The sequence below is a fragment of the Microchirus variegatus genome (assembly GCF_963457635.1).
Source record: "Microchirus variegatus genome assembly, chromosome: 8".
NCBI classification, from domain to species: domain Eukaryota; kingdom Metazoa; phylum Chordata; class Actinopteri; order Pleuronectiformes; family Soleidae; genus Microchirus; species Microchirus variegatus.
In genome coordinates this window covers 1,516,338-1,529,141 of record NC_139809.1, presented here as the reverse complement: position 1 = coordinate 1,529,141, position 12,804 = coordinate 1,516,338, and the positions used below count along the sequence as shown (strand labels likewise).

The 12,804-nt window shown below is 41.0% G+C and overlaps 1 protein-coding gene across 1 annotated transcript in view; it reads left to right on the top strand.

Annotated features, from left to right (window-relative positions):
- The window catches only part of reln (reelin), a gene marked incomplete at both ends in the record, with an annotated part of 81,456 nt that overhangs the window by 50,127 nt on the left and 18,525 nt on the right, over positions 1 to 12,804 (top strand). Inside the window, 17 exons of the mRNA XM_083893811.1 lie at positions 817 to 868; positions 2,073 to 2,181; positions 2,568 to 2,808; positions 2,987 to 3,132; positions 5,221 to 5,372; positions 5,559 to 5,674; positions 6,250 to 6,458; positions 6,637 to 6,765; positions 6,852 to 6,961; positions 7,535 to 7,601; positions 7,814 to 8,047; positions 8,900 to 9,061; positions 9,556 to 9,792; positions 10,080 to 10,272; positions 11,001 to 11,113; positions 12,299 to 12,436; positions 12,601 to 12,787. Coding sequence (XP_083749937.1) covers positions 817 to 868; positions 2,073 to 2,181; positions 2,568 to 2,808; positions 2,987 to 3,132; positions 5,221 to 5,372; positions 5,559 to 5,674; positions 6,250 to 6,458; positions 6,637 to 6,765; positions 6,852 to 6,961; positions 7,535 to 7,601; positions 7,814 to 8,047; positions 8,900 to 9,061; positions 9,556 to 9,792; positions 10,080 to 10,272; positions 11,001 to 11,113; positions 12,299 to 12,436; positions 12,601 to 12,787 — 2,595 coding nt within the window. The remainder of the gene's footprint in view (positions 1 to 816; positions 869 to 2,072; positions 2,182 to 2,567; positions 2,809 to 2,986; positions 3,133 to 5,220; positions 5,373 to 5,558; positions 5,675 to 6,249; positions 6,459 to 6,636; positions 6,766 to 6,851; positions 6,962 to 7,534; positions 7,602 to 7,813; positions 8,048 to 8,899; positions 9,062 to 9,555; positions 9,793 to 10,079; positions 10,273 to 11,000; positions 11,114 to 12,298; positions 12,437 to 12,600; positions 12,788 to 12,804) is intronic.

Sequence of the window (12,804 nt, the reverse complement as noted above, 5' to 3'; positions counted from 1 at the left end):
CGGTACACATGCATACACACATCATCCACTCGCATACATATCCTGACAGCAGCTTATAAAAAAAGATTCATACCCTCTTTTTGTCTTTATGAAGTTGATTCCAAACTGTTGGTGCTGTAAGAGATGAAAGCCAGACAGCAACAGTGGACTGTTTAGTGCCTCATGAGACTATTTACTCCTCTGATAACCATTCGTTGTGCGTGTCATTGTTCCAAATGTTTGATGCCGCTGTCTGGCAGCTCTTCTATCAACTGCAACAAGCATGCACATCCAGAAACACAGAAACGTTTATACAGAGTTTGCCAATACACCAGAACACACACATTGAAGCACCCTGGAACCTGTCTCTCACTCCCTCTTTCAAACACTTAGAGACAATAGTTAAAAATACTTATAATACACATATACATGTGTACGTGTGTGCCTGTGTGTGTGTGTGTGGGGGGGGGTTCCTGTAAAAGATAACCTGTAGACCTTTAATGTCTATTGGCATTTTTCATTCTGTTAATAATATGCAAAAGGATTCTATAAATTATAAAGAGTAACTTAACACCAGATGAAAATGTGCTGCACATCTGGAGTCATTTAAGTTCTGACACTTTTACAGTGATACAGAAATGAGATTGGCTAAAGAAAATACCACTGTTTGATGTGGTTACATATTTCAGTGAATCAATTATTTTCAGCTTTCAGCACCACTTTACTTTAGTGCATCAAACTCACATTGGACATTCTTTCCCATGATGTATAAGCTGATATTTAGATAGTGTGATTACTAATCTACATCTAATTATGTGCTTTGTTTATCTTCTCCAGACAACTGTCCCTCTCAACGCCAGCACAGCCTCAGTCCTACAGTTTGCCCTGGGTGAGTATTAAATCTCCAAAAGCACTTCAATCAATTACTGCACCAGAGCAGATAACATACATCCGTATTAGACATATTTAAAACGTGTGAGCCATCCAGGACATATTCAGGAAGTGGCCATTTTTTCCCCGTTGTATATGTTAGTGAGCCCACTTGTACACAGGATGTTTCTGTATTCTGTTTCTGTCTCTCTTTTCTGCCTCTCTCCTCCTATCACAATAATGAATGATTTACAGAATTCTGAAAAAAAAAAACAGAAGGCCATGGCTGAGTTTATAATGGTATTGTATTTTTCATGTCCATAACGTGCATCCGCCAGTTCTCATGGGAACATGACGAGGTGGAAATAAGAGTACTTACTCTGTCAACAACTCTCAGCAACCCTCTAACCCCTCTGTCTTTCATTCTGTCTTTTTTCCCTCATCTTTCTGTCTAGCTGCACTTTTCAAATCATTAATAGGAGTTTTTGTTGAAGTAGTGTTGTGTGAGTGTGTTCAGGTATTACTCATGTTGTGGGGACTTAAATGTATTCACACAGTCACATTATGGGGAGTTGTCTTCATTATAGGGACAAAAAGTCCCCATTACATAAATTATTAAATTTGAAGGTGAATACATGTTGTGTGGTTAGGATGAGGTTAGGCCAGTATTAGTTATGGTTAAGTTTAGATTACATCTCCAGGAAATGAATGTAAGTCAACATAATGTCCTCCGGAGTCATGGAAACCACACTGTGTGTGTGTTAAAGCTGCTGATCACTTCTGGTGATTTTGGATTTGGGCAGTAATGAACCCCCCATTACTGAAGCCTGTTGGTGTGAAATGAGTGTCGAAGCGTGGGCCTGACGGGCTCATTCAAGACATCAACATAAGCCAGTTCCTTGTCTGTCCTGAAAATGGCAGCACTGATTCAACCGAGTCTGCTGAAGAAGTGTAAGAAGTGGAATCTGTCTCTCTGTCTATCTCTCTGTGTCTTTCTGAGGGCAAAGGGTGTACAGGTGCTGAGGGTGGGGAGGGATAGTGAAGAGCCCCACTTAGCTTCTTTGCCAGGGCCCCCCAGAGTCTTGGATCACCTGTGTACATCATTTCCCCACTGACAAAAATTAATTTGATGAAAACAAGCTTAAACAAACTTGCTTAAGTGCTATGCAACTATAACAGTCATATAATATCGGTGTGTCCTCTTTTATGTTTATATTCTCCAGGTTCAGGCTCCTGCCGCTTCAGTTATTCAGACCCCAGCATTACTGTGTCATACAGCTTAAGTGGTAACGCTAACACCTCAGATGACTGGATCACACTGGAGAAGATCAGGTTTCTCTCTTCCTCCACTTTTTCCTTGCTCATCTATCCCACAGTCATTCCATCTGGTATATACCTACCCTCTCCATTTTCCCTCATTCACACCTCCCCCTCTCAATTTGTCATTCCTGTCTTGTGTTTTTCATCCTTCCATCCATGCATCAGCTCTCAGACAGAGGCATGATGTAATGATACAGTCCTATAAATACAATATTTACCAATTTGTCAGTTCATGTTGTGTTTTTATTTAGACAATAAAGAAATCAAATAATTCAATTCACAAATAAAATCAGGTTTTCTGTCACCATTTCATTTCATCTTGAGTAGATACAGTGCCTCTCCAGATTTATCCATTTTAAACTTATTTTTAAACGATTGTGTGTTTTTCTTTCTTGTAGAGCCCCCATCAACAGCAGCACAGTCATCCACCTTATCCCCCTGCCACACCAGTCTAGGGCTGACGGTGTTCATATTAAATGGTCCCAGGAGTCTCCTCAAGGCCCCGAAGGCTACGAGTCCTGCTGGGGCATAGACAACATACTCCTGGTCAATGCTGCTCACAAAGTCCCCCTCATGGAGGACAATTTGGATCCCCCAGACACTGCTAACTGGCTCTTCTTCCCTGGAGCTACAATCAAGGTATACTGACAAGTGGTTTTTGCTTCAGCCCTGTCAGTAGAGACTCACTGTTTCAAAGCAAAAGGAAAACATTTACGAGTGATTAAAATGTTAATTTACATGAAGAATGCATGAAGCCACTTCTTGGTGCAAGTGTGACTGAGTACATTATGTTAAGGTCTGTTTTCTTTTTGACTAGCATGCCTGTCAGTCTGAGGGCAATGCGTTGTATTTCCATGGGGGTGATGGAGTTGGCCACAGCTTTGCCTCCACCAGAGATATTGATCTGCACAGGGAAGAGGGAAGGAGCTACTGGGAGGAAGACTTTGAAAGCCCACCATCAAAGTAAGTCTAGCCAATGGTCACATGAACCTGTTGTCGTCATCAACTGATGTGACTCAGTTCCGTTGTTTCTAAAGCACTTCAAAGAGTACATTAAAATTCAGTGCCATAAAAGTACAACAAAACAATTTCAGGAAAAGGTCAGACTAATTAAACCTCCATATAACCACGAGTAATACTTTATTAAAATGCCAGTCCATACAGATTTATAGTTTTTAAAGCCTTTTTAAATGTGTCACCGACTCCGCTGAGGGGGAGTTTGGAGTTCAACAGCAATGAAACTAATGCAGTAAAACTAAATTTGGTAGCCAGACCTGAGGGAATAGTCTTTTATGGTGCTAAAAGATCAAAATATATAAGTCAACTATATATGGCTGTAAAGATAAAGTTGATATGTAGGATTGTTTTAGTATGCTATCATTGCTCTGCTCTTTCTCTTAGTTTTTGTTTATCCATGGGCTTTGGCACATGTCACTTGTCATGTCAAGCATGCAACACGCAGCGCTAAACAAGTTTGTGTCAAACTGACGCAAGGTAATGCGATGCCTGCTGATGCCACAGAGACGGTAGTGCATCTGTTCAGAATGCACACACACACACACACATAGAAGCAAACGCACAATAACAGTGGACAGCAAGGACACACCATCAGAAGCTCAGCAAGAGGGAGAGAGAAAATAGAGAGTGACGATAGATAGCTAGTGTTTCTGCCATGAATGTAATTAACAGGCCTCATGCACCAGGTCTGTCACAACATTTTTCCATTAATGAGAGGGACCTCAAACAAGAGTGTGTTTCTACAGTCACCCTGTGCCCCCGCATCTTCCTGCAGCATACCAACATGCTTCACCGCATGCTTGCTCTCACCCATCAGGTGCCATGAGCTGACACGTGTTTCAAGTAAGCAGGAAAGGTTGTGTGGTGATGGCACACTCTCCTAAGTGTCATTTAAGCCAACACTCACGATGACAGAAGCACACCAGGCTGCACTCTGCATGACAGAGAATAGAGAGGAAGAAGGGGGGAAAGGAAAAGGGGTAGAAAGGTAGTGAGGGAGGGGCAGAGGAACACAGGAGAGGGCTGACACACTGAGTTAACTTCTGTCATTGCTAATGAGGAGCCTCTCTCCACTGTGCAGAAGTATGTAAATGTGGGTGGGTATGTTCTTTATGTGTGAATCCTCTGCCAGGTGATGTATAAACAGTATTTCTGGGATTTGAGTGTTTGTTCATTGGAAAGATGCAACTCAGGAATAGCAAGTGTTCATATCCCATAATGTGTGTTAATGTCTTCTCATGTCTCACTTGGGGTATGGTAAAGGTTAAGTGCTAAAATTGCAATATGTGCAAGCCCCTCCATTTCCTTTTTTTCCCCTCTCTATTTTTAAGCTCTACGCACAGTGACTTGTGTTACTTTAAAAACTGTACTTTTTATTTACATTAAGACCATTAACAATTTGTAAAATTATGCAAAAAGAGTGTGTTAGAATTATTAATACTGTTGAAAATCAAAAATCCATACACATACACAACACGGACAGTGTGCATCATTAAATGTTGCTCTAGACATACAAAGTTATAAAGTGATTTGGATTATAATTCATGACTTCATTACATTATACTGTACATACTATTATTGTTTAAAAATCTAATACAGAATCATGTAATACAAGGCATGTTCAACCTTTGTCATTGATGAAAACCAAAAGTGGTAATCAAATTATCCCTTTCATGCAAAATGACAAATACAAATTGCTTAACAGACAGTCACATACAAAATAAAATACAATTAAATGCAAAACACTGCTATAACATTATCATGAACAAAATTGTGTAAGAAATAATAAAATGGATTAAAAATGCTAAACTTAAAAATTAGGTATTTGGATTACTTTTAAAAATAAACGTGGTGTGTTCAGTTACAGTAGCTCTGCTCGCCTGCAACCAGGTGGTAAAACAGTATGTGAGCGATTACTATAGACACCATTGCACATGATATATTTAGGTAACACCCTATAAAATAAATATACAGTATTTGAGACACTTATTTTCCTAACTAAACTAACTCTCCCTGTCTGCATTTTTCATCCAGCTGGGACATAGAGGGAGCTGTTTATGGGACCCAGTGTGGAGAGATTGAGTCGGGGTCAGCCCTCGTTTTTGAGAAGGAGGGCCGCAGGAGGGTGTGCACCCCTCACCTCGACACCACGTCTTATGGAAACCTCCGCTTCTACTTTACCATGGGTATTGAAATCCTCCAAATATCATACTTTTTCATTCATTTGCATTCAGCAAAAGTCAGTAACACTAGATCTATTTGTGGTGATACTTTGTTCTTGTTAAGATCCTTCTCTTTAAGGTTGTTTAATCAGTATTTGGTGTGCACATGTATTACGTTGCATAAGCATAATAAAGTGTATTTGTCTTTAGGTGGTGGCAGCTGTGATCCAGGAGAGTCCAGTGAGAATGATGTCATTTTATTTGGGAGGTTTGAAGGCAGAAGGGAACGTGTGGTGCTCGACACCCTTTCATACTCTTCATACAGGGTAAGATATACACAGCATATACTGTACACACACAAAATATGCCCTCTCAGTATTCAGTAGTTTCTCACTGTATTCATTTATTTAAATCTCATGGTGACAGCAGTGTGAGCCTCTTATGGTGAGTGGGTTCTCACTGTTGTACACTGAAGCCAATGTTATTTCTACTATGCACTCAGATTATGTGAAATCAATAAGAATTTAAACTATTTAATTTCTTTTAACTGAGTGCAAATATTAGCAGCCTTTCTGATAAACACATTTTTTTAAGCAAAAATGTCAACCTTTGACTTGTTTCAGTATCTTCTCCTTGTGAATGTGTGCTTATCTTTTCCTTGTGTGACAGTAAATCAAACATTTTTCCAAATCTTGAACTTTGTGGAGCTGTGTTTATGACTCTTCTCTATTTCTGATTTAATTAATACCAAATAACTACTATTTAATTAAGTAATTAAGTAAATAAATAGCAGCTCATTACTCACAAAGTCATTAAATGATACTGCAGTTGCAGTTCTAATTACCATCTGTCCTCTGTCCCCTCTGATCTGTTAATTCATACATTTGCTTCCTCTCCCCAGACTCCTGCAGTGGTATCAGTGGCACTGCCCACTGAGCTACAAACACCAGTTACCCAGTTCTGCCTGGAGCAGCGGTCACACGGAGGAACCAATCGTCATGTGTGGGCTGTGGATTTCATGCAGCTGCTGCCTGTGGTTCCTGGCACGCAGACACACGTTGCTCAATTCTCCATCAACCTAGGCTGTGGCTCCTACCAGCCTGCCAACAGGTGTGTGACACACTCTAAACCTTGTGTAGAGCGTTTGTTGTAGATTTAGTGACACCAAATCACAGTGCAGTTTAAAAAAAGAAGAAAGAGTTCAGTGTTTTTTCATTAATCTATGTTAAAAATCCAATCCAGCTGTTGATTTGTCAAGATAACAATGTTCTCTGTTCACTTTCATTAGCGTCGGTCTGGAGTTCTCATCCAACCGCGGTCGCTCATGGTCTCTGCTACACACCGAGTGTCTGCCTGAACTCTGTGCTGGACCCCATCTACCTCACAGCACCATTTACTCTTCTGACAACTACAGCGGGTAAGAATGCACAGGAACATTATGTATGTATGTGTCAATTATAGAGAATTTACTGTAAGTCTGCATTAAAATTTGCTTCTCTACAGATGGACAAGAATTTCTATCCCTCTGCCCAATGCTGCCCTGACAGAGACAACGCGGTTTCGCTGGAAGCAGTCTGGCACAGGAATGGGCAACATGTGGGCCATAGACAATGGTTAGGATGATGCAGACAGGTCACACGGTTCAAGCTTTATTAGTGTTGTTCAAGCACCAAGGTTTTGCTGATCTGTTTAGTCTGTCATAGTCTCCTGCTCATTTGCCTCAGAGCTACTGTGAAGCTGATGCTATATTTTACAGTTTGCCTTTGAAAATCATAATAGATACCATTAAATACTAAAGTGTTTTTACTTTGAAACAGTTGAGTCACAGGATATGCTGTGTTAATAAAACTCAGGTATAAGATCGGTTCACTGTATTTTTATTTGCAGTGAGATGTTCATAGGTCTTTTCCCAAAATGAGCCATGCAGCTCACCTTTGAAATGCATCCAGCTTGAAACCTCAGAACCTCAGACAGGCTCCAACCTAAGCGCCGATTTGTGTACTCTACAACATTGGTGCACCATTGTCCTCCTTGGATGTAATGTCTTCTACAAACATACTGCTGATTAGTCTCATAAGGCTGCACTGTGTTTAGGGTCACAAAATCTATTATTGCTCAGCTTAACATAAAAATGTATCTGTTGCTGTAAAATGTAATTCATTTCTGTTCTGTGTATTGCTTCTCAGTGTATATTGGTCCAGCCTGTCTCCGTTTCTGCTCGGGGAGAGGACACTGTTCCCGCACGGGCTGCAAGTAAGGATCTGCTTTTTATTAAGCCAAATAAATCCAGAGGAGTCCTGCTCATTATCCGCCTAATGCCTCACAGCACCAATCACCATTCAAAATTAATCAAATTGTGTTGTGATTATGATTTATTAATGGAATTTCATTATCTCTGTCTACTTTTTTATTACATGCTTCATTATTTGTAATGCCTCCTCTCAACTCCTCTTTCTACCTCCCAGATGTGACCCAGGCTTCAGTGGCCCAGCCTGTGAACTTGCCTCTCAGACCTTCCCTGCTTTCTTGTCGGAGGGATTCTCCAGCCCACGCCTCTCTTCCTACCACAGTTTCTCTTCCCTTCGTGGCGCAGAGGTCAGCTTTGGCTGCGGTGTGCTGGCCAGTGGCAAGGCTCTGGTCTTCAACAGGGACAGCAGGAGGCACCTGGTCACTGCCCCATTAGACAGTTCCCAGGCAAGGTATAAATGTGCCGAAAAAGAACACCAACATCATTTTGTTTGACATAGACATGGACACATAAGAGACTGAAAGGAGCACACATGTATACAAAGCAAATGTGTGCTGTCAGCAGACAACCATGGCTTGTCTTCATAAGGAGTTTTATGTTTAAAAGATTCTGCAGATGTTTCAGTCAGTCACTCTCTCCTGCTTTGTCAATCACCTCTTTCCCAGAGTCAGATGAGAGGAGAGATGAAAGCAATGACAAAAATGGGAGAAAGAAAGATAGAGGGAGAGATGACTTTGGTTATGGTATCTGTGTTAAATGGATTATGTCTGTTGCAGCTCTCATTGTGCACCTGATGGCCATATTTATGCTATTTTCCGAGTTGACTGAGTGAACAGCTGCCTAAAGAGGAAATTTCACCACTGAGTGAAGCACAGCACAGACGGAGAGAACTGGTAGAGGAGTGTTGGAAGACTGATAGTGAAGACTGATGATTGAAATGATCAGAAATCTTACATTAGTAAATATACATAGACTGTGCCTTGTCTATGTGCATACATATAGACAAGGCAAACATTTTGATTATATACAGTTACCATGAATAGACATTCTGTTCTTTTCTTCACTCCTCCTCATCTCATCTAATTGTCTCCTCCTTCATTTAATCATCTCATCCATCATCCTGCCACTCACACCTCTTCACGCTGCTCTACTGTTTATCTACACATTCACCTTTTATCTCCTTTCACCTTTTTGTTTATCTCACTTTCTTGCAATCTTCCTCTTTTCTCACTCACTTCTTTTTACAAAATGTCTCAACCTTTGCAACTCTTTTTTTTCTTTTTCTCGCTTTTTCTTTTTGCAGATACCTGCAGTTCACTCTTCGGCTTGGCAGTCGCAGCATCCTGAGCTCATGCCCTGCTCCAGACCAGCCAGGAGAGGGTGTCCTGCTGCATTACTCCTCAGACAATGGCATTACCTGGACACTGTTGCAACACTACGCTTACCAAGGCTTCCACGAACCAAGGTATATGCTGTGCTTAGTGTTTGCACCAAAACACATGCACACGGCTTTATGCTCAGTAGTCCATAGAGACACTTTTAGTCCATTAACACACACATTTTCCCTGTTAATGGTGTGCTGGATATTTAAGCCAGTGTGACCCACTGAGTCAGGCAGTGCTATCTATGTGAGTAATGAAGACAAAGTGGGCTCGCTTCCAGCTGTACAGGCCAGGTCTCAGAGCTCATCATCACCTCAAGGAAGGTCAAGGATGGTCAGTGAGTTAGGGACAAGCTTGAGACACATACCTGGTGAAAGGTGCAATCCAGGTTCTTACTTTATCATTGTATGTTGTACAAAAACACAATTATACAGGAAGTGAGGTCTATAAGAAAGTCAAATACAACAGAATATACTGCAGTGCTAAATCTGCAACAGACTCATAATGTGACCGTGACAATGAGACATTCACACGTGCCAATGAAATTCAGTTGTAACACTTGATTATTCTCAAACAGGATCGTGTCAGTTGAGCTCCCAGCCGGTGCCCGGAAGTTTGGTGTACAGTTTCGCTGGTGGCAGCCATACCATTCAGGCCGTGGTCAGGACGTGTGGGCCCTGGATGAAATCAGCATGACCTCTGTATTGTTCAACACCATAAGTCTGGACTTCAGCAATGTGCTAGACGTGACCCAGAGTCTTGGTTTCTATCTCGGCCATGTCCAACCCTACTGCCAACACGACTGGACACTCAGGTAGACCTACTGCTCTGATCTACTGATCTGTTTTAATCATACAGTAACTCATTATTTTAATATTTTCAATGAAATTACAGTAATTGTGTATATGCATTTCATTAGTTGCTTTGTCTATTTAAACCACAGTAGCCACTGTAATCTGAATTAACTGAAAGTAGCATGTGGACAAACTTGTGCCATCCAAAAAAAATGGACAGATGCTAAAGTGACATTATCATTCTGCACATGTTTGCGGTAATGTTCCACAGCATCTCACATGTGATACCCTTTCTGTTGTTCTCCAGTTTCTCTGGTGAGCCCAGCCCTGGCTCCAGTATTCGTTATGTGGAAACACAGTCAATGCAGATCGGCGCTTCATACAGTCTGCAGTTCTCATTGGTCATGGGCTGTGGCCGGGAACCCTCCCCTCACATTGACACACAGGTCCGCTTGGAGTTCTCCACCAATCATGGCCTCACGTGGCACCTGGTCAAAGAGGTAATGATCGCGAACATATCCGCCCCATGTTAAGTGATTGTTAACATCTGGTTTCACCAGCTTCACTCACACCTTTGTTTAGAAGTCATCCTGAGGAGTGAGAAGGAAAGTTATCATGTATTCATGATCATGAATATTGATTTATCTATTAGAGCCTGGGTAATAATGTGTAGATAATGACAGCCCTTTAATGTGGTACTTGTTTCTGATGGGAAATTATCACATTGACTCTCTATAATTCTGCTATTAGCAAATACATGACACTACTTGAATCAGCAAGTAGATTATATTCCCATGATTCAACAAAGACTCTGACTGATCACAACTGGCTCATAAATATGCATAAGGCACCAAAGTGTCTGCCAAGATTTTATTGCCTTTGAAACTGAATAGAGCATAATGAGTACTCCATCAGCAAATTTTCTCTGTTTCCCTCATGTGCATGAAAATGCAGTCATCAGGCAAGTGCAGAATGTAAGTCGCTGGATGTCCTGTACTGTTAATCTTAGCATGTCTTCCAGCGTTCAAAGTCAGATACACTGTAATCCTTATATGCATATGGGGCTGATTTATTTTTATTGTGTCTATATTGTGCTGTTTTAGAAGGATTCTGTTATATAATAAAATCCACAATAGTAGTAGTACAGTATTTAATGTGTTTTTCAGAAATCAACATTTAGCAAAGGATGAACCATGTATCGTAATGAAACCCCATTTCCTTGACCTAGGCCTGTCTGCCTGGCATGCCAAGCTGTTCTGAGTTTACAGCTCCAAGTGTCTACCATCCGTCCGAGTTCAAAGACTGGAGACGCATCACTCTGTCTTTGCCACAAAAGACATGGTAAGTAAGACGTAATCTGTACAATAGACACGGACCGCAAGGTTCAGGAAGATCAAATCTCCCCTGTTCTTACTTTTGTGTTAAAATGGGAAATTGCGATACAGGTGTGGCATAAATCTAAAAAGGAAAAACTGCAAAATATCCAACCTGTCAGTGATTGCACATTCACAGATGCACTCATAATGTATCTATACACAGCTGTGCAAACATCAGACACATTGTAGCCACAACTATTAACACTCATGAAAAGAGAGGTTATAACCCCTGCTCTGTCTCAGCCAGACTCAACTTGGTTTTGCACTCACAACCATTTACTGAGGCATAACTCTGTCAGACAGGGATAAATGTTGTCATACTTTTTATGTTTGGTTTACCACTTAGTTACTGCCAAGTGTTTTTGCTATAATTTCCTAGAAAAACATAGTCCCCACAAACATGGATCTGAAGGATGTGGGAGGTTCCTCTCGCTCAGTTTTCACTAACCCTTTATTTATTGTGGCACTGATTCTGGCTGTATGCACTGATCTTATCTGAGTATCATGGTTTATTTTACACTTTTCACTTTGTTCCAGTCCAAAGACTATAATTACTTTGTATTAGGCTTATAAAACGAATCATTTAATTTACAGAGAAACCAGAACTTACTCACACTTTATTTTATATTTGTTTGCGAAAAATACTTATATTCTTACACCTCACACATTTATCAACACAAATAATCAAATAAACCTTCCACATTGAGCGCTGTGACCTCCACTTCCATTTCAATCTATTTCCCAGCTCCTAAATAAAGGTGGTCAGATCTCCAGCAGTGTGAGATTAGAGGTCTTTGGGTCAAGGCAATAAATAATAAAACGGTCATGGCTTGCTTAATATGTTCGGGAGATGGTCTGAGTTATTATGAGTCCAGTTGCAGCAGCAGAACACAAAATCTTCCCTGCTTTAAAACACCCAACATGTTTGACTCTCTACACTTCCAGTGACCTTTGTCATCACTGTACAAAACAAAAAATACACACTCACACATTTTACATTTACCTTTTACAGAGATGATGTGATTATGATGATATTGTCCTCTTTCTGACATTCATTTCACATACCCACAAATGCGTAAAACACACATGTGATAGGGTTAAACTTTACCTATAGTGAGCCAAATAAATTGAGCTGTATTTGTGTGTTCAGGTCCAGTGCCACGCGCTTCCGTTGGATCCAAAACTACTATGGGGAGCAGGATGAGTGGGCTCTGGATGACATTTACATCGGTCAGCAGTGTCCTAACATGTGCCATGGACATGGTTGGTGTGATCATGGACACTGCAGGTCAGCTTTAACACACAGTCACACAAACATTAAGACTTCCTGAGGTTTTTCTCCATTACTTTTTCTTAACACTTAATGCCAGGACCTATAAATATCTTTTGATGGGTGTTTGCGGGAACCATATTAAATCAGAGCTGAAACCAAATCACTGCCTTCTCTCACAGATGTGATGACGGCTTCTCAGGAACAGACTGCCAGCCCTCTTCCCCCCTGTCCTCCAGTGTTCTTTCTGACTTTGAGTCCCAGGATATACTGCTGGCCACTTGGCAGGAGGTGATTGGTGGAGAGGTGGTCACCCCTGACATGGGATGTGGAGTGGTCTCGTCTGGATCGTCTCTGTACTTCAGCAAGGTAGAACAAGCAAAATC